At 48.1% G+C, this 26,907-nt stretch overlaps 1 protein-coding gene across 4 annotated transcripts; it reads right to left on the bottom strand.

Annotated features, from left to right (window-relative positions):
- Nucleotides 1-12,931: 12,931 nt before the first annotated feature.
- Nucleotides 12,932-26,893, bottom strand: SYCE1L (synaptonemal complex central element protein 1 like). 4 transcript variants are annotated; one of them, XM_058706272.1, is made up of 12 exons: nucleotides 26,278-26,893; nucleotides 19,262-19,324; nucleotides 17,515-17,574; nucleotides 17,252-17,326; nucleotides 16,638-16,685; nucleotides 16,311-16,365; nucleotides 15,059-15,142; nucleotides 14,739-14,802; nucleotides 13,798-13,867; nucleotides 13,621-13,708; nucleotides 13,266-13,350; nucleotides 12,932-13,066 (listed from the first exon to the last, which is right to left on the bottom strand). In XM_058706272.1, exons 1-12 carry the CDS (start codon nucleotides 26,345-26,347, stop codon nucleotides 13,007-13,009), a joined length of 822 nt encoding a protein of 273 aa, XP_058562255.1. In that variant the 5' UTR covers nucleotides 26,348-26,893; the 3' UTR covers nucleotides 12,932-13,006. The 4 variants fall into 4 exon arrangements, with proteins under 4 accessions (XP_058562255.1, XP_058562257.1, XP_058562256.1 ...); XM_058706274.1 differs by lacking the exon at nucleotides 15,059-15,142; XM_058706273.1 differs by lacking the exon at nucleotides 19,262-19,324.
- Between the last annotated feature and the right edge of the window lie 14 nt (nucleotides 26,894-26,907).

The following is a 26,907-nucleotide window of genomic DNA, read 5'->3' as shown; positions in this document are numbered from 1 at the left end:
TGCCTTCCCACTCTCCTTTATTATGTGCCCAGCAGGAAACTCCGCTTGCCCTGGTTTTCTGAGACCTGTTTGTGATGAACCTTCGCCTGCATGTGCACATACAGCCATTATCGTGTATTCACATCCTTTATTGGGTGCCAATACATCGGTACATATAAACTTTACAATCTCAGAAAAAGGAAAAGCTGCCATATTGGGAATGAACGTTCTTTCTCTTTGCCTTACTTTACAGAAGCCTTTTTCCCAGGTTTGTTTCTGTCATGGCCAAGCCGATGTTTTGCCAGTATTTTTATGGGATATAATCAACTGTGGATAATCTTAAAGCAGCATAAATTATGACCTAAAACTGTTAAACTTAGGAGCACCTGGGGGGCTCATTCAGTTAAGCATCCAACGCTCGATTTGGGCTCAGGTCATGACCTCACAGTTGTGGGATCGATCCACACATCAGGCTCTGCGCTGACAGTGCAGAGGCTGCTTGGGCTTCTCTCTCCCCTTGTCTCCACCCTGTCCCAGATCACTCGCTCTCTCCCAAAATAAGCAGAGAGACTTTTAAAAAATTGTTGAGGGCACCTGGGTGGCTCCGTCAGTTAAGTGTCCGACTCTTTGTTGCAATTCAGGCAAAGATCTCACTGTTTGTGAGTTCAAGCTCCCCATCAGACTCTGTGGTGGCCACACAGAGCTTGCTTGGGATTCTCTCTCTCCCACTCTCTCTGCCCCTCCCCCACTCATGCTGCCTGTCTCTCTCAAAATAAATAAATTAAAAACTTTTTTTGAACTTGGAACTCTAGAATGTACATGTTTTTCTATCTCCGAGGAGAATGGATGAGAATACTTCAATGTCCCTAAACAAGCTTTTGAATATGGACTTAAAATCACCAAGGTTTTTGCGGAATTGGGAAACGGGCTGATTCCTATTTCTTTACAGTATTTCTAATAAAAATAAATGATCATCTGCCTCATTGATCCCCAACAATGCTTACACAAGCCCTATAGATCTGAACATAGGCTTAAATTTTTCAAAATCTCGTGCTCTAAAACTACAAACTAATTTGAAAGTGGAAGATATCGAGCCAGTGAGAATAAACAGCAAAACCAAGCAACCAACTTTTATGGTGAGTAGTTCACTCAAAGCTCGTGATCGCATTTTTGATAAATCAGTTTTATTCGTATTTTACAGATGAATAAATCTGGACATAACAGTTTGCAAGTTTGATTTATTAAGGTCCTATTTCCAGTGAGGCCAGGGGCCAGATTTCAAACTATAAAACTTGCTGTGCTAGTTCAGCTCTTTTTCTAAGATAATTCAGAGGATCCATCTGTAGTGAGTTCCATACTCTGTGCCACAAATTCATGTCTACTCAGAGTATCTGAACGTAACTTTTTTTAGACAGAGGGTCTTTGGAGAATTCATTAGTTAGGAATCAAAATAAGAACATACTGGATTAGGATGGGTTCTAGGCAGTAAGAATATCTTCAGAAGAGGCAGAAAAGGATACACAGAAGCACAGTAAAGAAGGCAATGTGAAGGTGGTGACAGAGACTGGAGTGAGATGTCCACAAACCAAGATATACCAAAGATTTGCTATAACCACCAAAGGAAAGAAGAAAAGTATGAGAGAGTTTCTCCCTCAGAGCCCCCAGAACACCTAACCTTGTCAACACCTTGATTTTGAACTTCTAGCCCCCAGAACTGTGAATGAATACATTACTGTTGCTTCACACGACCCAGTTTGGGCTATTTTGGTACAGTGCCCTAGGAAGCCGGTACACCACCTCTTATGGAGAAGAATTTTTATTTACTAATGAAAATCATTTTCCCCATGAGGCCAAAAAGCCCTTGATTCTAATGTCTCTTGATAAATGTCAATTGTTCTAGAACGTATCTGGAATCTGTGAGATATCAGCATCATTTTAGCGTTTAGAATAACCACTTCCATGTGCAACTGCAAACAAACTAGCTGATGTCATGGCTGGTTTTATTAGCGGTAGAGGGTCTCTTTCTAAATTCTCCTGACCTCAATTTATCTTCTTAATATTCTTATTCAAATACTCTTCCTTTTTCACAATAACTGAATTGCAAACTCATGGAGGCCAAAATCCTGTTTGTCCACACTGAGCGGATGACCTGAACTAGAACACCATTCACTGCCTTTTTATCAAACCAAAGCCCCGAAGGGACTTACATGGTTCCAACTATCTCTAACCTTCTGACCCTTATCGAGCAACACCACGCACAGAATCGTTCCCAAGGCTAGGCTAGAGAAGGATAACAGTACCTTATTTGACGTTTTTAAACGCCTTCAAGGCAGAGCAACTATGGGTCAGGTCTTCAATGTTCCCTTTCTCAGATTGAGCTTGTCCTTTGTCTTGTGAATCATGTAGCCATTCTACTATGACAGGTGGATTATCCTGGCGACCTTCTCATCTTTTTACCTCCCCTCTCCAACCACACCCAACCCTCCCTTTTTATTTAAAATCATATCAAGATGACCTCTCCCTGGAACTCATGTTTAGCAAAAATCTAGGACATAATTCTCCCAAGAAATAATAGTGAAGACTACATTATAACCCTGATTTAGTATTGAGAATCGGTTCATTTGTACAGCACTTACACACAATAGCGTTTGTTTCTTGACTGTGTACTTCACGGTGCTCGGGGCTGAGAGACTGAAGGTACAAGCGGACAAGAGCCAGAACACACGGGGGGACGGGACCCCCCACAGGCGCTACCGCCTGCAGGAAGCCATCCGACAGTCCTCACGATCCTCCTGACCCAGGCCAGGAAGCCAGACAGCAACTCCTTTAGCGACTGTCCCCAGAGAGTCAGGACTGGAATAACCGACCCTCTTCCTCATTTCGGCCCTCACTTCCAACTTAGGACCCAGGGACAAAGCCTTCCCCGCGGCCCCAGGAGAACGCAGCCCCACCCAACCACACAGATGCGCCCCCTGGGGTCAGCCCCGGTTACAGCCTCCAGCCAGGGCCACCCGCAGCCTCGGGTTTTGTGCACCAGAAAGCTCTTCTCCTCCCATCTGCCTTGGAGTCCCTGCCAAAGGCGAATGACGGTGACGGACTCCCTTGCTATCGGTCCACTGGGAACAGCGGCTTTGGCCTGTTCTGGTCCGGGTGGCCCGCACTTACTTCCACCGGGAAGCCAGGAGTGATGGGCCCCGGACGACCAGGGGGTTCCCGCGTGGCTGTTCCGCGCCCAGAACCACAGATTCGGCCAGTCCTGTTCTCAGGGGCCGGTTCTTTTCAGTAACTTGGGCCTATGCAATCATTAGTCCTGTTTCTCAACATCTACTCTGTACTCCGAATCCAACTGTGTAAGTACCTGGATGGGGCAGCTGGAGTCCTCTGAGGCGTTAGGTAACACACGTGATTCATTTTATTGGATGATCTCTTGTAATACTTGCTTGTATTTTTATTTCTACTATTCTATGTGGATTCCAGCCTATCGTAGATGCCAATATGCTAGCAGTTGCAATGTCATTACACAAGGGTTGAATTCTTATTTTCAGCTGGTGCCATGTTGACCTGGAAAACTCAGGAATTCTTTCCCGACACAAGTAATGCGTTACCCGGGAGCCTGCTGCTTCCCAAAGACAAAGAGCTGATCACTCGGTACACAGGACATTGGTGGGCCGCACGCAGCAAATCCCGACTTCAGACCAGGGCGTCAGAGGACAAAGACAGAGCGTGTGTTTCCAGCTTCCTATCGTCTCCCTCTTTCATTGGTCAAGATTGGCCCCACCAGTAGTTAACGCCTTCTCCTCTCCAGCTCGTCATCTGAGCATTTCAGCGTTTACTGGTGAAGCCATACGGCACACTCAGTTAAGCCATATGGCAGCCCTTCATTCTCGCCCAGAGGTGGGGGGAGGAAACACAGCCTCCGGGGATCTATCAAGTCAGAGCTGCCTGCCGGAGCTCCCGTGTCTCCCATCCAGTGGTGACACAGGAGTCCGTCCGGATGCCACCTTGGGGGAGAGAGGAGCTAGTCCATGCCGCGATTAGATGAGGTCACGGTGGCCATAAGGTTTGCCCATGGTATGGACTCTCTCCATTAACAAGCGGTCAAAGCCCAAGACACAATGACGTCAAGAGACGCGTGACCCTCACACGTTTAACACGGGAAGACTCTGACAAATGAAGGGTCAGCACCATAAAACATCCTGAAAAAAATAAGTAACTCTGAGAAACTGGAAAGAGCAAGCTGCAGTTCCCCAGAATTTGTGTTCCTGGAATATATGGCTCCCTGACCTCCCAACACGGGGAGCAAAATTACATCATAATATTTAATAATTGGCCTCCAGCTGGTGTTGGTACAGAGAAGCAGCAGTGAAAATTAAGTCCCTCTGCCTGGCTGGCAGTTAGGCTGACCAGGACTAAGACAAAACAGAGAGCCTAAGACATTTCTAATGCCCGAAAGTAGTTATTTTGAGAGCAAAGATCACTAGTGCCTTTGACCTATAAACATATTTCTACACCCAACAAGGAAAGAGCGCTCGTTCAAGGAAAAGCCACGTTAAATGAGCTACCACGATGTTTAACTGTCTTACTGCATAATATAGATCTCGATATTTTAATTATATCTCTGTGTGTTACAAGAACTTAGAAAATCTCAACTGGAAAATGATCACAAAGTGTGTCTACGTGTCATTTTCTGAGTCAGGAATGAATCAGGTCCTGGGCACATGTGGTCTTGTAAGACTGGAATCATCCAAAGCAGTCCTGACGCATATGGATAGGGGGACATTGAAGCTGGGGGAAATGCACATATTTGGATATCAGGTGACTTTTCCTCCTGTATTTCTGTGGCCCCTGTGGCATGCAGCACAGCAATGAGCTCCCTGCTTGTGTTCAACAAAGTGTCAGGTACGACAAGGCCCTGTGGCCACCTCTGTCCCTCCCCCCCCCCCCCCCCCACCTCCACGACTGCCCAGGGAGGCCCTGCTCTCCCGCTTCACAGGTCACCTTCTCCAACTACATCTCTTGCGGCCCAGGGAAACACTGCCAGAGCCCAGAGCACTAGCCAGGAGACAGCAGTCAGGGGCCTCTTTACACGCCTGAGCTGGCTGCCGCTACCGATGACTGGCGGAGGGATTTGATTTGCAACGGGACGTAACGGGAATCACGGTGGCGTTCAAGGTGTGGTTTAAAATGCTAAGCATGGGACTTTTAGTCCTGTGACGCTGGCAAGGCGATTTCCTCTCTGAGGACTGGGTTCCTCACTCAAACAAGGCAATTCCCAAACCGCATTAGAATATAGAGCCAATAGTTGTAACAAAACCCCAAGAGAGGAGCAGCCTGAGCAAGTGAGCAGCTCACTTCCCCTCTGCCTCATAGGAGGTCACAAGAGGCGACCCCTCTTGGGTCCTGGGCTCGAAGGACCCCTCTGTTCTTACTGTTCCCCTCGCCTGTGACACGGTCACGTCCGCAGGGTGGAGGGGCCCACAGTCAGCTCCCAGGAGGGAATCATGAGGAACACCCCCCCCACCCCCGACCCCATCAGAAGGGCACAAGCAGTGTTGTGCTGGGATGACAGGTCCCAGCCCAAAGCCAGCTCTTAACCCCTCAGCATGTCCAGGAGTGGCCACACCCAGCCTTTATGAAAGTTCAATTACAGAAACGCACAACAATTTATATGAAAAACAAGGGCAACAGATATTCAAAATTCAACCCTTCCCGATTACGTTAAGCGTATTTTACTATCTATGCTCTTACAGGTGGTTATTTACCAGTGTTGATGCACGCAAATATTACATGACCATAGGCTACCGCCGATCTTTTCCTGACTTCAAGAAACTTGACGTTGGTAGCTTGAAATCCATCACGGCCGGTCTATTTACACTACAGAAATTGGCAAAGCCTGCAATTCAGGCCTTAATTTATTGTTTTGTTGATTATCCAGACCAGCAGCTGGCAAACCAGCCCGCACCGTTTTGGTTCAGTCCTTAAACGAAGCATTTTTTTACGTTTTAAAATCTAAAAGGAAGGCAGAGAGAAAATGCGTGACAGCAACACGTACTGTGTGTGGCTGCAAAACCTGAAATATATACCAGCAGGCCCTTTACAAAAAATGTTCCCGAACCTGATGGAAAAATATTAATAATGCAAATGAATTGAAAAGTGTCCTTGCTGGCTGTCAGCTGGATGGCCTCCTGGGCTTACAGAAGCGGCCTCATCCCTTGTCACGCGGCCCCCTCTAGCTTGAAAGCCAGCAAGGGCGAAGATCCCCTGTGTCCAATCCCTCCCATGGTTTGAATCTCTTTCACCAGGAAGCAGCCAGTCTCTCTCTGGGTTTCTTCTTTGTTTGTTTGTTTGGTTTGGTTTTTTTAGTGTATTTATTTGGAGAGAGAGAGGGGAAAAGAGAAAACAAGTGGGGGAGGGGGAGAGAGAAAGGGGGACAGAGGATCTGATACAGGCTCTGTGCTGACAGCAGAGAGCCCAATGAAGGCTGAGGCTCATGAATGTGATCATGACCTGAGCCACCATCTGAAGTCAGACGCTTCACTGACTGAGCCACCCAGCTGCCCCGCACCCAGTCCCTTTTAAGGGCTCCCCTGAACAGGTCAGCCCCGCTGAGGACTGTCGCCCTTTCTTGAAGTCAGCTGTGTCATAAGGCATACTCATGACAAAGTGACAGTATGTAGGATTCCCCCCAATTAAGAGGGTGAATTACACATGGTCGTAGATCATGGAGGGCGATCCCAGAGTTCTTCCTTCCACAAGGGGAACCTCACAGCTTCAGCCACATCTACTTCTTTTATTTACATCATTATTTTGAGACTATAATGAGATCCTACACATAAAAAGCACCTTATTACTATATAAAGTCTATCGTGGTCAAAAATGCTCTCAAGTCCAGTGTTACCGACCTCTACTGAGTCCAATTCACATACCTGAATCTTTGCTAACAGAGTTCCTTTCCAATTCCTACTTCAGAACCCGGGATGGAGGTCCATCTCTGACCCTGCTTTGGTTTTGCACTTCCTCCAAGGCGTCCTGAAGAGGGCATCCGGCCCAGCCATAGGATGGGGCTCCGGAACAGGGGTAACCCACGAACCCCTTCGTCGTCTAGCAAGTTCCACTTCACTTTGCCAAATGCAAGATTTTCCATTCTTCCTTCTCTCCTCTCCTTCCATTCCCCTCCCTGGCCTGCCCCCCCCCTTTTCCTCTCCCTCCTCTTCGCTGTCTCCCTCCTTCTTCCTTTCCTTCCATCCCTTTCTTTCCCTGACACATTCAGAAGCCTGTACACAAAAGCAACCTTTTGTCAGTTCCTCCACACTCTTTTTTGGCCAGAGGCTAAAAGATAACAATGACAAGTTTGTCATGTCTTTACCACGTGTGTCCGGTGCCCACAGTATCCACTCAAAAGGTACTCAGATTTCCTAAGGAACTGAGGCAAAGAGAAGGAACACGAGCTCCTAGCGGACCCAAGCGGGTTTATGCGCCCAGCGACGCTCCAGTTTCTGAGGCTTCTTTCAAGAGGGAAGAGCTCCATTTGATGTGAGCTCCTTCCTCCATGAAAGCAGTATTTTAAGCACTGATGGTTAACAAGAACTTATTTCTGGTGCAGAAGGAAAGCGGTAACCAGCACGTGGGATTTCTCACAAGGTCCGCAGAAGCACTTGGAACCCACACGCGTGTGATAATTTATAAAGAAAACTGCATCTGGCCCTTCAAATGCCAGGATGTCGCCTGCACCCCGTCTTTTTAACAAGGATAATGCCCCCACCCTTTGTTACAAACAAGACAATAGGCCCCAAATGGAATCACTATGCCAAGCCCCGGGTCACAAAACTGACACTTCACTTAGTTAACACTTTGGGATCTCTCAGAAGTAGACTTAAACCGGCCCATCAATCACCGGATCAGCACTCCTCATCGGGTGACCTACCTGCTGGACGCCCCGTCCACCCGCTATTCCCTAAAGGAAAAGAACTCTGCAGTAACCAGCCCACTTTTCTGCCTAGAAAACTTCCTTGCTCACACTCCAGGCTGCCTGTAGGCTCCTTCACTGTTCCCGCTCCTTGGAGCGTCTTTCCATCCACTGAACTGAATGCTGCCGGATTCGAATCCATTTTTGTGCAGATAAACTCTTAAAATCTTTAATGGGCCTCAGTTTACCTTTCAACCGTTCTGGTGTCAGAGAAGGAGCCAAAGGAGACCCTGCCATCCCCCAGGGGCCAGAGCGACCAGGTGAGATCCTACCTGGGGGCTCCCTGGATTCCCTGCTCAGGGGCCTGTGGAGGTGGGGGCTCGTTCCTCTCACATCCCGGGTCCTGGCTCCACGGACTTGGTGTTCGGAGCTTTCAGACTATCGGAGCACCTCTTTTTCCAGACCGCGGCCGGAACCGGAAAGGGCCAGGGATTGAGCCAGGTCCGACTTAAAAAGCTAACAGCTTCCGACTCTGAGCCAGTGTGAGTCTGCAGGTGAATAAAATTTTGTTTTAAGGCTGAAAACAAGCCGGTTAAGTGGATCAGAGATCACCTTGGGCTAGAGTGGCCATAGTGGAGTACTTTTAGCCTAGATGAGCGTATCCATTTACGAGGCACTGTAGAAAAAGAAGGGTCTTGGCCACTCACCAAAAGGGAAGAGGGAGAATTATTTTTCCTCCTTTACAGTTTTTGATAACAAGGATGAGAGCCCGGGGACACCCCCACTCGTTCCAGCGCCTGCAGATGGGATCCTGGGAAAACTGGCAGAAGCTGGTGTCAAAAGTCCATTAAAAAGAGAGAGAGAAGTCAAATCAAGAAATGGAGGGGTGCCTGGGTGGCTTAGTGGGTTCAGCCTCAGAGTTCAGCTCAGGTCATGATCTCACAGCTCGTGGGTTCAAGCCCCGCGTCGGGCTCTGTGCCGATAGCTCAGGGCCTGGAGCCTGCTTCGGATTCTGTGTCTCCCTCTCTCTCTGCCCCTAACCCAGTCACATTCTGTTGCTGTCTCTCTCAAAAATAAATAAATATTTAAAAAAATGTTTTAAATAAAGAAAAAAGAAATATCTGACGTAGTAATCAGTACAAGTTTATTGTGCACTCACCAGAAAGACAGCCACAAGTCAGCACTAATGAGATCACCCTCCGGATAGACCCCTGCCTTCTCCTGAACGAAGGTGCGTCTGCAATAACCCACCAGCATTTGTGCCCTAGAACTTCCTCGTTCCTGCTCCCTCCTGCCTAGAAGCCTTTGACTTTGTACAGCATCTCAGGGCAACTTGCTATCTGCTAGATTGGATGCCGCCCCATTCAGGAATCATTGAATAAAGCCAGTAAGATCTTCAAATTTTATTCAGTTGAATTTTTTTTTTAAAGATGAAGCAGAAAGAAAGAAAGAAAGAAAGAAAGAAAGAAAGAAAGAAAGAAAGAAAGAAAGAAAGAAAGAAAGAAAGACAAACCTGGATGGAAGGGGGAAGAATGGAGTGTGCTGTGTGGCATGTGGAACAGGGAGAATTCTCGACGCGAGGTAGGAAGACCTGGGCTTGAATCCCAGCTCTATCCTGGTTGTAGTTAAGCGACCAACCAGTGGTGTTGATGGGGATCCACTGTGATCGCTGACGTGGTGACCAAATGCGAATACGAAAATTCTTTGTGGTAATGATGGCAGCTATCTATGTCCAACCCAGTGCTGTCCTGGGCCAGGTCTTGTCTTGGGGGCGTTCTGGATATTTCTTTAACCCTCACAAGCCTGTGCTTTCCAGATGAGGACACTGAGGTGAAGTGAAGCTAAGTGACTTGGTGAAGTCACACAGCAAGAGTGAGGCGGGGCTGGGCTGCTAAGGGTCCCCGGAGGTGGTCCCTCACCTGGACAGATGGCTGAATGTCCGCCCAAGATGCTACTGAGGTCGCCTGCCCCTCCCTTTCCCCGTGTGTGAACCCCTCAAGTCCCTCTGGCTCCTCCCCCTGCTTTTCAAGGTTGGCTCCTTTCTAGCTCAGTTCCCCAGGGGCTTGCTCTTCAGCCTTTGGCAAAGCTGAGCTCCGCCACCCTGAGATTCGTTCACATGTGAGCCTGAAAGACCGAGAAGCAAAGTTCTGGGAATAAATTCAGGGAATTGAATATCAGTCCTGCGGACAGAGGAGATCAGTTTAGCCTGGAGAACAACTAGCAGATCAAAAGCCAAAGGACACAGATTTGTTGTAGACCAGGAAAGGCCACCAGGGTAGAGCCTCATTTCCTTCTGGAGGCTGCTGTAGGCCGGGCCAGGCTTCATTCTCCCTTGTAATTCCAGAAATCCCCGGCCGAGGAGAGAGTCAGAACATCTCCCGACGAGCAATGGCAATTGGGAGAGCCTGAGAGCCTGAGATGCCCTTCTCGTTTCTGAGGAACTGAATACCAATAAAGAAATTTCATGAAGAAGGCAGAGTCGAGCTGGGACCTAACGAGAGCATCACGAGCCAGTACGGTCACCTCTGGAGAAAGTCAAGAGTTTGAATGAAGAGGTGTGCGGGTCGAGGACAGGTTCTCGAGTCTGGTGTTACCGTGCTCATCCCAAATGTAAAGTCTGCCATCTCGGGCGCTTCCCACTGGGACATTTAGGAGACAGGAAGGGGCTATGGAGACAGAGCCCCAAGTTTCCACTTATTATTAGGTTTATGATAAGGGGTTTCAAGTCTTGAAAAAGAATCATACAACCCCACCCCCGCACCCCCCCGCAGACCGATTACTAGTCTCTTTCTGCACCCACTCTATCCTCCCCGTCTCTGAATCCACACACAAGGACCCACTTCCACTCTGCCAAACCATTGGAGCACTGGTGGCAGACATTAGGAAACGTAAAACCTACTTCCGACCGCCTCCCGCCAAGATAAGGACACTCTCCAACCAACCCCCTGCCAGTGCCACTGCTAGAAATCCACACTAATTCCACCCTGCCATCCAAATTTCACTCTGTTCTTAAATTCCCCCCCAAGGACCCTACCATGTCTTTTGCAGCTGTTTTCTCCCAGCCTTGATGCAGGGCCCAGTCAAGTTTCATGAATTGCCTTTGGTCTCTTTGGTCTCTCCCACTTGAGAACAGTCCTCCAGGGTGGCAGCACAGAATAATGGCCCCCAAAGATGTCCATATCCTAATCCACACAACCTGGGAGTATGTGACCTAATGTGGCTGGAGGGACTTTGCAGGTGTGGTTTAGTTAGGCGCCTCGGGTTGGGGGATTTTCCCCGATTACCTAATGTCATCAGAAGGGGTCCTTGAGAGGGAGGCAGGAGGGTCAAAGTCAGAGAAGGAGATGTGCAGACTGAAGCAGGGATTGGAAGGAAGGAGGCAAATATTTAAGGCATCTGGAGAAGCTGGAAAAGGTAAGGAATAGATTCTAAGAGCATCCAGAAGGAGCAGAACGCTGACGACACCCAGTTCCTCCAGAACTGGGACTTCTGGCCTCCAGAACTCTGAGGTAACACATTTGTAATACACTTGGTTTAGCCACCAGGTTTGTGGCAATTTATTACCGCAGTGACAGGAAACTGATACACAAGAGCTTCTCCAATTCTTCACGACACGGACCTGTTCCTGATGTGTACGGGAGCTGTGCTACAGAACCCTCACCGTCGTTTCCAACTGATTCAATTTAAGTTAAGCATTTTCATCAATATCCTCACATGCGTGCTGATGGGTACCTGCCACGCGTCGCACCAGGAAGATAGGGTCAAGTGTACCCCCAGCTGGTCATGTGACACTCAGCCCCTGGTTCAGGTGGTCTCGCCCTCTGATCTCCCCACTGTAAAGGTACCCCCTCCCCTTCAGAGTTAATAAATAAGGTGTAGGGTAAAAGCTTAAGAACATGTTATTGTCCTGCTCCTCAACAGCCATTCAACAGTTCTGATGGCATGACAATTGGGTAAAGTGCGTTCCTGAAGCCTGGGCATTTTGTAATCTACACGGTGGGCAGTGGGGCAGGTGATCAGGGGCAGGCCAGTAGTCAGCTGGGCCTGGTAGAAGCCATGGAACAGGGATTAAAGCTTTCTGTGGCCTCATCTGTGCTATAATAACAATGGTGAGACTGAATATTTATTATGGGCTTACTGTTTACATTCACTGACTCAATTTTCTTCATCTCTAGATTGGGAATGATAAGAATAGTGATGAGAATAATAAACAGTAGGTACAATTTATTGAGTATTGATTGCATAAAAATCCCTGTTCTAAGAGATACACACACCTTGGTGTTCCTCATCTCTAGCCTGGGAATAACAGTAAGTTGATGTGAACCGTTTAGTAAGCACTTAATAGATTACAAGCCCCTGTTCTGATTTAAAACCAGGGCCTCCAATAGTGCCTGGCACACAGCAACCAGCACCTGCATTTTATGAATACATGTTTGGTAAATGACAGGACCCTGGCGCAAGACACCTTTTGAATTTTAATTTTTTTTAATTCATTTTATTTTTTTTGAAAGGGGGAAGGGGCTGAGGGCAGAGGAAGAGAGAGAATCTTAAGCAGGATCTATACTCAGAACAGAGTCGCACCAGGGCCTCGATGCCACCACCCTGGGATCATGACCCAACCAAAATCCAAGAGCCAGATGCCCAACCCACTGAGCCACCCAGGCGCCCCAACAAGACACCTTTTGGAACAGGGTCCCCCACGCCAGCCTCCAAGGGAGCTGACATACTTAACCAACTTGCTGTTGTAGAGACCTGGGGGAAGGCCCCCACCCCCACCCCCCCACGTGAGGACACAGCAGGGCAAAGGCCCTGAGATGAAAAAGTACTTGGAGAGGGTGCAGCAGCAGCTGGCTGGAACTGCCCGGGTGAGGGGGGCAGGGAAGGGGCCCGAGGTCAGTGGCGTCTGTGGGGGACGCAGGGGCTGTTGGGAGGCTGGGATTTACTAGGAGACATACAGGACCTTATATGGGTGTTTAACACGTTCCCTTTAGCCCCTGTTGGTAAAACAGTTAGGAATTGGAGAACAGACTGAAGCTGGAGGTGGAGGACGGTCCGAAATCCTCGCCTTTATTTCCGGTCGCCTTCGAAGAAGGGGCGTGGGGGGAGGGGGCGGGGCGGGTCCTATGGGTCTGGGGGCGGCTCCAGGTCCTCGCTGCGGGCGCTGGGGCGCTCGGGGCCGGCCTGCGGGAGCCACGAGTCAGGCTGCGGGCCCCGGCTCCCGAGGGCGCTGGCCTCCGGGCACGCGGGCGGGCGGCTGCCTTTACCCTGTCCCTCACGTCCTCCGCCGGGACGCCCTGCTCCCCACGGACGCTGACTCCCAGGGACTCCGAGGGCAGCCCCGCCGTCTCTGCCCCCTCGCCGCCATCGCCGGGCTCCCTACCTCTCCTTTGCAGGCCGCGTCCTTTGGGGGGCAACGGTTTGGGGCAGTCTCCTGCCCCTCGAGTATCTCCACCTCCGCCGGCAGCCTGGAGAGCAGGGGGGGGGGGGGCGGAGAGAGGAAGAAGAGAACGAGAGTGGGGCGGTAAGGGGAGGAAGCCACCGAGATCCCGACAGAGACCGCAGACGCAGAGCAGCCGAGGCGCGAGCGGCGGGGGTGCAAGGAGCGCGGCACCCCAGAAGTCCCGCCAGCCCGCCCCGGGGTCGGCTGGAGGCTGTGCCGGAGCGAGGGGGGAACGTTAGCCCATTCCCCTCCTCCTGGTTCCTTCCCCTTCACCCCAGGGCCCCTGCCCTCTCACCCGTCGTTCACCATCCGGGCGCCCCCGACCTCGGGTGGCGAGCGCAGCCTCCGCTCCACCTCCCGCAGCTTGTCCAGGGCCAGTTTCTCTGCGGGTGGGCGGGGGGTCACGGGCGGGGCCGGGAGCTCCGGCGGACTCGGCCCCGCCCCTCGCCCCGCCCCCTGCTCGGCGTACAACCTTCAGTGAGCAGCTGCTCCTTGCTGCTCTGCAGGGCACGTATCTCCCAGGTCAATCGCTGCTTCAACATCTGCGAGAGAGGGGACCTGTCCGTCTGCCTGTCCTCTCAGCAAGTCCTTACCCGAATTAGGTCATTCATTCATTCATTCATTCAACGATTTAACTCCATGTGCAGTTCCTGCTGTGGTTGGTGGTGGTGAGACACATTTCTTCTCCAGAAGCTCCCTATATCCCCGTGCACCTCTCAAATCTCTTCTCTCCCCACCCCCCACCCCACCCCACCCTTTGCTCTTCTTCAAATACCCAAGACGCGCGTCAGCCTCAGGGCCTTTGCATTGCCTTTCATTGCTTCCGGGAGCATTTGCACCACGAAACCTGAATGTTTTCCTCCCTTACTTTATGTCTGCATTCAGATGTCACCTGCTTAGAGACGCCTTCCCCACTGACATTACATGATCTATCTACTTATTTTTTTGTTTGGAGTCTGAGTATGCCCCCCTCCACCCCCCCAACCATCCTGGGGACAACAAATCCTTGACCCCTTTGGCTCCTCACTGTCTCTTCCTGCTTGGAATGTTGCTGGATGCATCCAGCAACATTAATTGAATGAAGGGATGATCAAACCATGGCTTTTTCAGGGTTCCCATTTGCCACTGCAAGGGGAGCGAACTCTAGGTGAGCAGGAAGTAAGCAGAATGCTCGGCAAAGGCTACTGCAACAGGCCGGGCCATAGATGCTAGACATGGCAATGCGGGATGGTAAGAGGTGACTAGATTTAAGGTAAAAGCGGGAGGGGTGACTAGGTGGGTAAGAGGAAGAAAGGAGACAAGGACTATCTCATGGAGTTGGGGCTGAGCAGTGGGTGGGCACCGAGCCAGTCTGTGGGGACACAGAAGCCAGGAGAGGAAGGGCTTTGGTTGGAGGCAATGAGGATGGCTCACGTGCAATTCCCAGAGGTCCTTGTGCTGGCTCATCAAATTCTCCAGCTGTTCTTCAACCTGAACCCTAGGGGCCAAGACCCAGGAATGAGAGAGCACATGCTAGACTGACACTGAGACTGACACCCTGCCTGGCCCAGTCTGGGGATTCCTTTGGGGGACCCTTGGATCTCTGCCTGGTGCTCCCTCTACTAGGAGCCCCTTTATGGGCTTTCTTCTCCAAGCCTTGTTTCCAACAGCTCCTCTTCCAACAAACTATCCCTGATGCAAGCCCCACTCCCATGCCCAGCCAGTGCCACATCAGGCTGTAGATGTGGGGTTACCCCAGCTTCCTCTGCCCGCAACTCTCTGTAACCTGACAGTTACGGACAGAAATTTGCTCTGTGCACTCCTGCAACATGTTCTTCCTGGAAGGAGAAAGACAGCTCTTAGTCATAGTCTCTAAATAAGCCTCCATTTCCTTCAGCAAGGTTGGGGGGTGGGGTGGTCTGTTCATAACCTTCATCATTCTCCTTCCTTCTGTGACACAATGGGCAGCATTAAGGGCCTCTGAGATGATCACCCTGTTCATCCTGTCCCTCATCAAACCATGCCTTCCCAAGAAACTTCAGTGAGGGGTACAGTAGTTTGGCTTAATAGATTGTAAAGTCCTGACCTGAATTCTGGATCTGCTATTCTACTGGGACCCTGGACAAGCTACTCGACCAGTCTGGGTCTCAGTTTCCTCATATGTAAAATGGTGGTAGTGGTGGGAAGGTGACAGTAGCCCTTAACTCCTGTCCTTGTCATTGTGAGGATTAGGTAGAAAAACGAACATAAACTGATACGTGTGGTGTGGTTAAGCATACATCCACTTTATCACCAGGTTTTCCTACACTGTTAAAATCATGGTCCGCCAGGGTGTGAGACATCTGGTCACAAGAAAGGAAAGGTTCAAAGGATGGAGGTGGATAGAGAGATGGTTGGATGGGCAATAACTGGATGGGCGGGTGACTGGCGGAAGAGAGGATAGCTGGCTGGACAAATGAAGTGTGGAGGGATGGTGGCTGGACAGAGAAATAAAGGAAGAATTGCTAGAAGGATGGATAGATGTCTGGATGGATGCTTGGGGGAAGAAATAAACAGCTAGATGAATGGGTGATTGGAAAGATGGAGTGAGGGTGAATGGGTGGTTGGATGGAAGACATAATGGTTGGCTGGCTGGCTGGCTGGAAAAGGATTGCATAGATGTGTAGATGAATGGATGGGTGGGTGGGTGAATGGATGACTGGGGAAATGGGCAGATAGATAAACAATTGAATGGATGGTGGGAGAGCTGGATAACCAAGAGGAGATTCAGAATAACACCAGTGGGTGAAATTTATTTAATAAAGAAACTAGCAATGAACGTTTAAATGAGTGAGTTAATCTCAACACTATTATCTGATATCAAAGATGAGAGAGAGTCTCAAGTCTAGCTACTCTGCAGAAAGGAAAAATGAGAAGCGTGTGTCCAAGGTATATATTCCCTAGCTCTCGCCCCATCCTCCTTCAGGTTGGGAACAAAGTAGGGAAGAGTTGGGCAGGACCTCTTACCTCTGAGCTCCACTTTCCTTCCTCTGGCAGTGCAGCTGGAGGATCCCCAGTGCCTCTGTGGGGAGAGGAACCAAGGGAGCCCTGTGTGAGCTCTTGGGGAATCAGGGATGGGAGGACGTCATGGGCCCCACACCATATCACACATCGGAGGGCACTCAGAGGCCCTTAGTGTTTACTTCGAGTCAGGTGGCAGCCAAGGGACAGATGTGAGCAGAGAGGGAAGCACCCTGACTCGGTGTCAGTGGGATTCCTCTAGCTATTCTGGGAACGGTGGGCTTTTGTGGGTAGAATGGGGTAGAACAGTGAAGACAGAGAGCTGATAAATACCTTGCTTTTTGCTCAAGACCTCCTCTAGGTGAACTTTCTCTCCATTCACTGGAAAACACAGTGACACTTTGAGCCTCCAGGGGCCACACCCCGTGCCCCCACTGCCACTTCGCGCACAAGGCATACCAAGGTTGCTGAAGGTAAGGTACAGTGCCAGGGCAGGGGGGGCGGTATCTTCTTGCCACCCGCACCCATCTCCTACTGGGGGGGGGCAACCTGATCCAGTTTCTCCCCCTCAGTGTCCACATTCTCCGCAAATGCCAAAGGAGTGAAGACTGCAGAATGCACAGGGTTTAGGCCAATGGGATAGATGACTAGAAATAAATCTGTTATGTCAAGTGGAAATAAAGGCTGTGAAGAAACAAGTCAAGCAGGAAAGTGACAGTGACAGACAGAAGCTGCCATTCTATATTCCGATGGGGCATTGAGGTCGACCTGTTAGAATGAAGCTTGGGCTGACAGCAGAAAGGTGATGAGACAACAAAAGGCAATCTGGATTATAGGGATAAGAGCACTGCAGGTGGAGGGAACAGTCCATGCAAAGACCTTGAGGCATGCAGAGAACATCAGCAGTGCTCCTAAGATCTCTGGGTCCCTCTCTTAGTGCCACTTACAGGAGTCCAGTTCCCTGTGCAGGCTCTCCCAGAGAGCTTGGGCCTCTACCATTTCCTCACTGGATTTCTTCTTTGCTAGGCCAAAAAAGAGAAGACACTGTGTGAGTGCAGCCTCTACCTCTGCTATTCTCTTGCACACTGAGACTCTGCACACTCATCTTTAAGGAAGCCAGAGGTGCCTGGATTTTAGAGCTGAGGAAGTGGAGGCACTCCAAGTCGAAGTTCTTCCTGGCCAGCTAGGAAGCCTAGGTCCTGGCGTTTACCTTGCTGAAGCTCATTAATCCGGTTAATCAGGTCTTCAATCTGTGGCTCCAGACTTCCCTCTGCAGAACGAAAGGAAGACTGAGCCAGAGAAGATAGACGCCTGGCTGTCTAAGGCAGATGGAGGTGGGTGGGTTGTTGGCACAGTGTCTCTGCTACTAGCAGTCAAAACGATTTTATTGAGCACCTGCTACACGTTGGGTTCTGTGAGAGGCCCTTGCAGGGTGTGCATCCTGCATGGGAAAAATGGACATTGAACGGAGATACAGGCTATCAATGTGGGCGACAGTAACTGCGGTGGATGGAACAAAGTGAAGCAAGGGGTTGAAGAGGGAAAGGGTAGAGGGTGCTTCTTGATATAGAGGTGAGGGAAGGGAGCCCTGCCCACTCCATGGCGTGGGAGCATGGAAGAGGGAACCATGCCAGGCAGAGGGACAAGGGCAAAGCCCCAGCGGTGGGAGCGAGTGAGGCAGATGCCCAAGTAATGGCTAAGGGCCTGGTGTGGCTGGTGTGAGTCTAGCGAGCAAGTCAAAAGCACCAGGAGGCAAGTTGGGCAAGTGTGATGGCAGATCACTCAGGGCCTCCTGGGTCATGCTGGAGGCTTCTGGATGTAATTTTGAGTGTGGTGGGAGTGTGGAGATCTCCCACCTGCTCCACCCTGTTGAAAGCCTGGCAGTCACTTCTGTCCATCTGACTGTGGTCTTGGCCACGTTTGAGAAATGAGAAAAATGCTTTCCTCTGTGGATAGCAACTTTAAGGTTCTCCCGTGATAGGGAGATCATTCTCTCTTTAGGGAACCATCTCTAACTTCTCAGTCCCAATTTCAGGGCTCTGTATGGAAAAGACTTCCTCCTCAGCCCTCTCTGACTTCAGTCAGCCGCACAGAATTGGGGCAAAAGCTTCCCACCCCTTGCTGGGTCTCACTACCAACCCCTGAGAATCTGGAGTTCTGGAGTTAATAAACTCAAGCCCTTGATTTTCCCAGGCCACCAACTCGATCCCCTGAGACTTCCAGGAGCCTGGAGGCTCTCCAAGGTGCTGATGACAATAACAAATTCCTGAGGGTCTTCACTTTACTGGAGAGGGTCACCAACACCCTGCATTTCCAGTCCCGTAAGTTCTCTACCTAATTTTAGCCTAGGCAGCAGCCCCGATGCACTTCTGCAGGTGGCCATGGGGGTTGGGGGGACAGTGTGAGGGCAGGAGGAAGAAGTGATTCTCTTTTATTTGGAACAGACCAAACAGACCAATGGATCACAGTATTTAAGTTGCAGATGGGCTGGGGTGGGGGTCAAACCTCAAACGTGGCCAGTACCCTGCCCCAGCCCAGATGTAGGCTGGCTCCTGGGCCCCCTCAACAATCGAAGCAAGGTACAGTCATTTGCATTGCCATTTGCCATCGTGTACTAAAAGGGAGGACAAAGAATACACACCCATGAATGCATTTTGTTTAATCTCTGGAAAGATACCTAAGAATTTAAAAATAGTTGCTGCGAGCCCTTGGGTCAGGGACACGGGTGGCTGGTGTTTGTGTGTGCGTTGATGTGTGTAAGAGAGGAGGCTTTTCCATCCTCTTATACTTCTTGAATTTTGAAGCTATATTTTTAGTTCAAAGAATTAAGTTGTGCAAGAGGGAGAATGTGCAGTGGGATAATTTCTCAAGGTTGTGAGTTGAGGGGTCTGGGTTTGAACCGCATCTGCCTGCCTCAAAACCCCAGGCTGAGCCTCAGACACAAAGACATGCATGACCTTTGTGCAGCTTTTTCACCATTGCCAGCAAGTCTTCAGGCACCTTCAAAGGCTTGGTCTGCCCTGTGGAGATGAAAACCACAATTTCAGGAGGGAGGGAAAGTCCAGGCCTTCTGGAAGGGGCGAAGGAAGGCGTAGACACCCTTGACCTGGAACTGAGGACAGGCTGAGGGGCTTCCAGACAGAGCAGGCTCCTGCAAGAGCCCGTCCCTTGTCCCTGAGGTTTACGATGTGTGTTGGATGAATCAGGACTCCTCATGTTCAGCTACTCCCAAGAGGTCAAAGGACACCACAGGCATCTCCTTAATGAAATGAAACGCGGGGGTGAGAGAAGGAGGGGATGCATTTTTGTTGCTGCTGCTGTTTAGAATCAGTATGAAGTTCAAACTGATGCAGTAGGACAGAAAGATTTCAGATAATTTTTTTTTTAAAAAATCATTATAGGCCACAAGCTGCAAATTCTTAAAGAATCAATGGGTCTGGGGTGCCTCAGTCAGTTAAGTGCCCGACTTCAGCTCAGGTCATGATCTCATGGTTCATGAGTTCAAGCCCTGAGTCGGGCTCTGTACGGACAGCTCAGAGCCTGCTTCAGATCCTCTGTCTCTCTCTCTCTCTTTCTCTGCCCCACCCCTGATCTCTCTCTCTCTCAACAATAAATAAATATACTCCTCTAACATCTGACTACCTGTATTATAATATGAAAAAATGTTAAAGTAATGAAAAAAATTTTTAAAGAATCAGTAGGTCCAGGATATGGTCATCAATGACTAGCATCAAAAGAAGACAACCAGGTATTATGAGCCTCCTCATGGAAGATCACAACAGCACTTATGAAGGATACTCGCCAAAACAAAACAAAACAAAACAAAACAAAACAAAACAAAACAACAGGAATCTTACCAGGTTTCTATACCCAAATACTAATTCGGAAGAAATAAAAGGGGCAGGGAAACATGTTAAATGATACCATGGGGGATGCAATCAGTGTCATCCAGATGCTGGAAAACTCCAGAGGACAGTTTGGTTTCTTCAACAAATACACGGCAAAGAAGAAAAAAAAAAAAAAAAAAAGAGGGAGAGGGGAAACTCTATTGATCTTAAGAGACTTGACCCAAGTATCATTCATTGGAATTTTATTATTTTTTTTTCAACGTTTTTTATTTATTTTTGGGACAGAGAGAGACAGAGCATGAACGGGGGAGGGGCAGAGAGAGAGGGAGACACAGAATCGGAAGCAGGCTCCAGGCTCCGAGCCATCGGCCCAGAGCCCGACGCGGGGCTCGAACTCACGGACCGCGAGATCGTGACCTGGCTGAAGTCGGACGATCAACCGACTGCGCCACCCAGGCGCCCTCATTGGAATTTTAATTGTATCCAATTGTATCCAATGTATTTGGATCTTGACTCAAAAACAATTTTCACCACTTATACTTCTATATGTATTTAACACCAGCCTGTGTCACTTTTAAAATTATAACAGGGGCACCTGGGTGGCTTAGTCAATTAAGCGTCCAACTCTGGATTTCGGCTCAGGTCACGACCTCATGGTTTGTGAGACTGAGCCCTGCATTGGCTGTGTGCTGACAGCATGGTGCCTGGTAAAGAGTCTCTCTCTCCTTCTCTCTCTCTGCTCGTTCCCTGTTTGTGCTCTCTTTCTTTCAAAATAAATAAGTAAACTTAAAACAAATAAAATAAAGTTATAACAACAACAACAAAAAAGCCACAGGAAAAATTTCAACATCTTCAACTCTTGAAATCAATGATAAAAGGTCAAATCCCAGTGACCCACTCCTCTCTGAGGAACACTGGGCAGAGAAAATGAAAGGCCGCTAGAAAAACACATATGATAGCCACAGGATAAAGGAAGAGATACTTACTCACAGTAACATACAGGGAAAAGTCCCTCCTCCTAAGACCCTAAGCTTCTCACTTCCCCTTCAGAGAGACCACTAGTGTTACAAGCTCTTTGTTGTGTAGTTGGAGATAATTCAATTCATATACGAGCACAAGTCCACTCTTTCTATACAAGTAGTGTTGCCTCATGAATGGTCCACATCTTGTATTTTTCATTTGACAAGGTATACTGGTGATCTTTTTTATTCTTTTTAGTGGCTTCATAGTGATTCACTGAATGGATATACCATAATTTAAGAGAAGCCCCCTTACTGATGGGTATTCAGGACGTTTCCCTTTTTGTTGTTATAAACAATACCACAGTGACCCTCTGTATTGGTTTTCTTGGGCTGCCATAACAAAGCACCACAAAATGGGTCTTCCCTTGGGGTCTTCCTTTTTTGTGTGTGTCTTTACCTGGCATTTGTGTATTTCTGTATGTGCAAATTTCCCTCTTCTACTATCTAGTATGACTTTATCTTAACTAGTTATATCTACAAAGACCCTATTTCCAAATAAGGTCACATTTTTAGGTTCTGGTAGACATAAATTTGGGGGAGGGACACAATTCAACCAGAAAACCATCCCCATACATTCTTTTTTGTGCAGGTATGGGAATATATTTACTGGATAAATTCCTACTAGGCTACCTGCTGGATTAAAGGGCATGTGTGTTACTAAATTTGATGTGTATTATGAAATTGCTCTCCACTTGTTTCAAGCAGGTCCACAAAAGACTCCTTCCCCGTAATCTTAGCAGCCAAATACATTTTCAAACTTTTTAATGTTTGCCAAAATGATAGGCAAAACCAGTCTTACATTTCAAGCTTTTTAGTAGTAAATATTAAAAAATTAGTCAAATCGGGTCGCCTGGGTGGCGCAGTCGGTTAAGCGTCCGACTTCAGCCAGGTCACGATCTCGCGGTCCATGAGTTCGAGCCCCGCGTCAGGCTCTGGGCTGATGGCTCGGAGCCTGGAGCCTGTTTCCGATTCTGTGTCTCCCTCTCTCTCTGCCCCTCCCCCGTTCATGCTCTGTCTCTCTCTGTCCCAAAAATAAAATTAAAAAAAAAAAAAAGTTGAAAAAAAAAATTAGTCAAATCCTCCAGATCAGAAATTCCATTATCTAGGAATCTATCTTAAGAAAATAAACGATGGTGGGCAAATTGTTCATTGTTTCTAATCTTAAAAAACTGAAGCAACCTAAAGATATCTTAGTTAACTACAGCACATTCGTAGGATGAAATCTTTTGTAGCCATTAGAAATCATGTTTTAAATCAGGGCTTCTTTCTTAACCTAGGCTTATTAAATTTTGTTAAAATATTTGGTGGTTGGGGTACCTGGGTGACTCAGTCAGTTGAACATCTGACTTCAGCTCAGGACATGATCTTGTGGTCTGTGAGTTTGAGCCCCGCGTCGGGCTCTGTGCTGCAGCTCAGAGCCTGGAGCCTGCCTCGCATTCTGTGTCTCCCTCTCTCTCTGCCCCTCCCCTGCTCATGCTCTGTCTCTCTCTGCCAAAAATAAATAAACATTTAAAAAAAGTAAATAAAAATTTAAAAAATGTTTGGGGTGATATGTTCACCTTCTGTACATCTTTCTGTCTTGTCTGAAATCCTTTACAAATTAGCATGCATTAATTTAATTTTGCTTTTGAATTTTTCAGCACTTAATAAGCTAATGTAGAAAAACCTGGACAGGGGCGCCTGGGTGGCTCAGTCGGTTGGGCAGCCGACCTCAGCTCAGGTCATGATCTCGCGGTCCGTGAGTTTGAGCCCCGCGTCGGGCTCTGGGCTGACAGCTCAGAGGCTGGAGCCTGTTTCGGATTCTGTGTCTCCCTCTCTCTGACCCTCCCCCATTCATGCTCTGTCTCTCTCTGTCTCAAAAATAAATAAACGTTAAAAAAAAAAAAAAAAGAAAAAGAAAAACCTGGACCAAAAGTAAAAGCTTCCTCTCATGAACAGCCCCTTCATCAAGTTACTCCCCTTCCCAGAGGTAACTACTGCCTTTGAACACACTCAGACCTTTTAGTAAAATGTATTTCATGTATTGCTTTAATTTTTACTTTCTTACCCCCCAAAACATTCGGACACTACAGAAATCGGTGAAGTTAAAAAGACACTTTTCCTTCTCGCCTTAGCCCTAAATCTTACTGCCTTTCTCTGATATAATCAGTAATACCAGGTTGGTATGTCTCTGCTTGAGATTCTTAAATTTTTATAATATTCAATATTTGGAAGTGAAACAAAAATTAAAGCTACTTTATTAACAAGGGGGAAGTAGTTCTGATTATTTGCTTTCTTTTTAGTGTTCCACACGAAGATTTCCAAACGCACACAAAAGTAGAGAGGACACCATGATGATACTTTTTGATTTTTGCGTTGCTGAGATCTGACAGCTATTAATAGTCATTCGTATTTGCTTCAGCTACGTTTTTCCTGTGCTGAGGTATGTTCAAGAAAGCCCTATGCTTCCTGACATTTCATCCCTGGATATTTCATGAAGAGTCTCAGCTACTTAAGGGATTTTCACTAGATGACTCCAAACCTTTAACCACACCAACAAGAGTAACAGTCATCATGTAATACCATCCAGTGCCCAGATAACGTGATTTCTCGATTGTCTCCGTGCCTTTTACAGCCGGCTTTTGTAACCATTTCTGCCAAAGCTCTGTCTGTATTTTTCCTCCCCACTTCATTTCTAGTCCTAGTCATCGTGAGTTATCAGCAAATCTTTTAAATAATCAGACTAACGTCCTGATAAAAATTTTGAGGAGTGTATATTATAAAACAGCCTGTACAGCAGGAGTCCCTTTTAACATTTTATTTTGAAATAATTTCAGATGTACATAAAAGTGGTAGAAAAAGGCCCCAATGCTCTTATCTGCCTTGGTATCAGACTTCCCAGTTGTGAGCATTTCTGTAACACAAATTGCAGGCACCATGGCCCATTATTCCTTACTATTCCAGTGTATATTTCCTATACCCAAGGGGACTCTACTAGGTAACCACAGTATAACCATCAAAACTGGGATGTTAACAGTGCTCAAGGTCAGTATATGATCCTCTGATGCCATTCAAAAATTTCCCTATTTCTCTTATATTTTAAAATTATAGAAAACACTTTCCTGAAAGAAAAATAAAAGAGAAAAAAAACATCACAAAATTCCTCCACCTTTGTGCACTCCTAAAAACCTACGTCCCTTGTTGAGGGTCATTAGTTAGGCCTTTAGCTTCAGACGCTGTTCTGTGCGACATACATAGGGCTCTAGTTGACATGGCCCTCTGGTTTTTTTAAATCCCAATTTGCTTTCCTCTCATAAAACTATGATCACCTTTGGAGCTCCTTCTGTGTCAACAAACCATGATCTTACGCTTTTAAAACCCATTGTTAAGTATCTTAAATGAGATTGGATTTTTCCCCCTACTGCTTAAAATAATATCCGCCACACAAGCATTCCATGATATGCATGGACAGATCTAAATCCAGCCATTTCCCTGATTGCTCCTTGTGTTGTACTTCCATCCGCAACACTCCAGTGATCCTTTGTGGTCCACACATCTGCATACTCTCTGATTACTGAGCACGGTGACTAAAGATACGGAATAGCATTTTATTTTTTTTTTTTTTTATTTTTTTTTTAAATTTTTTTTCAACGTTTTTTATTTATTTTTGGGACAGAGAGAGACAGAGCATGAACGGGGGAGGGGCAGAGAGAGAGGGAGACACAGAATCGGAAACAGGCTCCAGGCTCCGAGCCATCGGCCCAGAGCCTGACGCGGGGCTCGAACTCACGGACCGCGAGATCGTGACCTGGCTGAAGTCGGACGCTTAACCGACTGCGCCACCCAGGCGCCCCTCGGAATAGCATTTTAGATGCTAAACATATACTTCCAAACTGCTTCTAGCAAAGTCTTTAGTGGTCAGTTCTCTGAGTGAGGCAAGAGACAGGCTGTTTCCCCACAGAGTAATCAATACTAGATTTGAAGCCTCTCTTTTTAAAGCCATTTTCAATGGGCTAGAAAATGATAGCTTGATATGCTTTTCAATTTTCTCTGTTGCTGGTGAAGTTAATCCTAACTTCAATTGTGACTAATTTGAAAGCTTGAAACTAAAATAGTTTTCAGCACAGTTGTTACTATCATAAGTGCTATAGTAACTGCTCAATACATGAGGTCTATTTGCAGCTTTCTCATTTCTGTCTGTTCTTTGCTTAAAGCTGGCCCTCCACATGTAGCCCTTATTTAAGAGAGCTCTTCCTGGTAAAGTTATTAGTTATCCATACAATACAAAAAAGAAAACTACTGAGTACCTACTATATACCAAGCAGGCCTTGTTTTAGGTGCTGGAGAAATAACAATCGTAACTATTGACGATGCCTGCATAGATAGATCTGGAAAGATGCAATCCAACATGTTATTAATATAACGGTTTAAAGAGTGTGCAGGAAGGGGGACAGGGATAGATCAGAGGAGGGCAGAGAGTCGACATTTGAAACCAGAGTGATGGATACATGGGCCTTCACCATGTTATTTGCTGTAGTCGTGCACATTCCGAAAATGTCTGTAACGAAGAAATGTTAGGGGGAGAGCGGCGGCTCACCGTCTTGGGGGAGATTTTCTTCTTCTGGCTACACTGTGATTTCTAGTGATCTCTAGGGCAATTTTTCCCCTCTCACTAGGGAGTGGGGTGTCATTACTGACAAAATGCTGTGGAGAAAAGCTGTCCATGGGACAGGCCATTCTCCATTAAGACCCAAGAGTCCACGCGAAATGTGACGTGGGCTGGGTGTGAAAGGACACTGGGGAATTACTGGGGATTTTCTTCGGTGTGGCGGCAGCAGGGTGATTCTTGTGACAACATCCACCTCCGTGTTTTGTGTGAAGGGATGCATACCGAAATATACAGGCTGTTGTTTCTTCCTTTTAAGTCAACATACCCAACGAAGTTGACAGGAGTTAATCTAGATTGAGAATAGTCAGTTGTCTCCCCTTTGATGAAGGGTTTTTTTTATAAAAGGCTTAAATTTTCACGTTTTTAGTACCGCTACTAATATTTCATTATTGTTACGGGACAAAGCCTCCCTCCCTTCCGACCCGACTGCGGAGACGCCTGCTCGCCCTCCCTACCTTCAGCCTCCTCGGTCTCCTCCACAACTTCCGGCGGCTCCATTGCCAAAGGCTCTAACTTCCCCGCCATTTTCCTACACGCGGGAGGTTGCGCTTGCGTGCGCCTCGGATGACGATTGGTTAAAACAAAAAACAAAAAAAAACCCCACCTATGCGAGGGCTACAGGCTCTGCGGCGCGCATGCGTATAGTGCGTGTCCGCTCGCCAGTTGACCCGGGCGGAGAAGCAATGAGGCTTCAGCTGTAGCCAAGCGCGGACCGGGGCCCCTCATTGACAGCGCGCATGCGTCTACCCTGAGGCCCGCCAACTCCGGGGGAGGCAAAACAGGAGCACAGCTGGGTCTTGGTTCGGTTGAGGAATGAGTGCTGTGCACACACATACAAACTCTAGGGAGGGCTTTCCCTCTCTAGGTTGCTGTGCAGGTTGTGAGTCTGGGACACATACACGTGTGCTGTGCGGTGGCACACAAGAGGTCGAGACCCCTGTCGTTTACAGATCCTCACGTGACAGCCTACGCGACGTTTCCTCCTTTTCATAGAGGAGTGCAACGAGCCTTGGAAGCCGAGGGCACCTCCTGCGTAAAAAGTCTGGATCTCAGCCATGTGCGAAGTCAGGTGATCTGCCTGGGTT

The sequence above is a fragment of the Neofelis nebulosa genome, chromosome 17, assembly GCF_028018385.1.
Source record: "Neofelis nebulosa isolate mNeoNeb1 chromosome 17, mNeoNeb1.pri, whole genome shotgun sequence".
In the NCBI taxonomy this organism is placed as follows: domain Eukaryota; kingdom Metazoa; phylum Chordata; class Mammalia; order Carnivora; family Felidae; genus Neofelis; species Neofelis nebulosa.
Note: the sequence above shows the minus strand (reverse complement) of the source record. Positions and strands in the feature narration are given on the sequence as shown.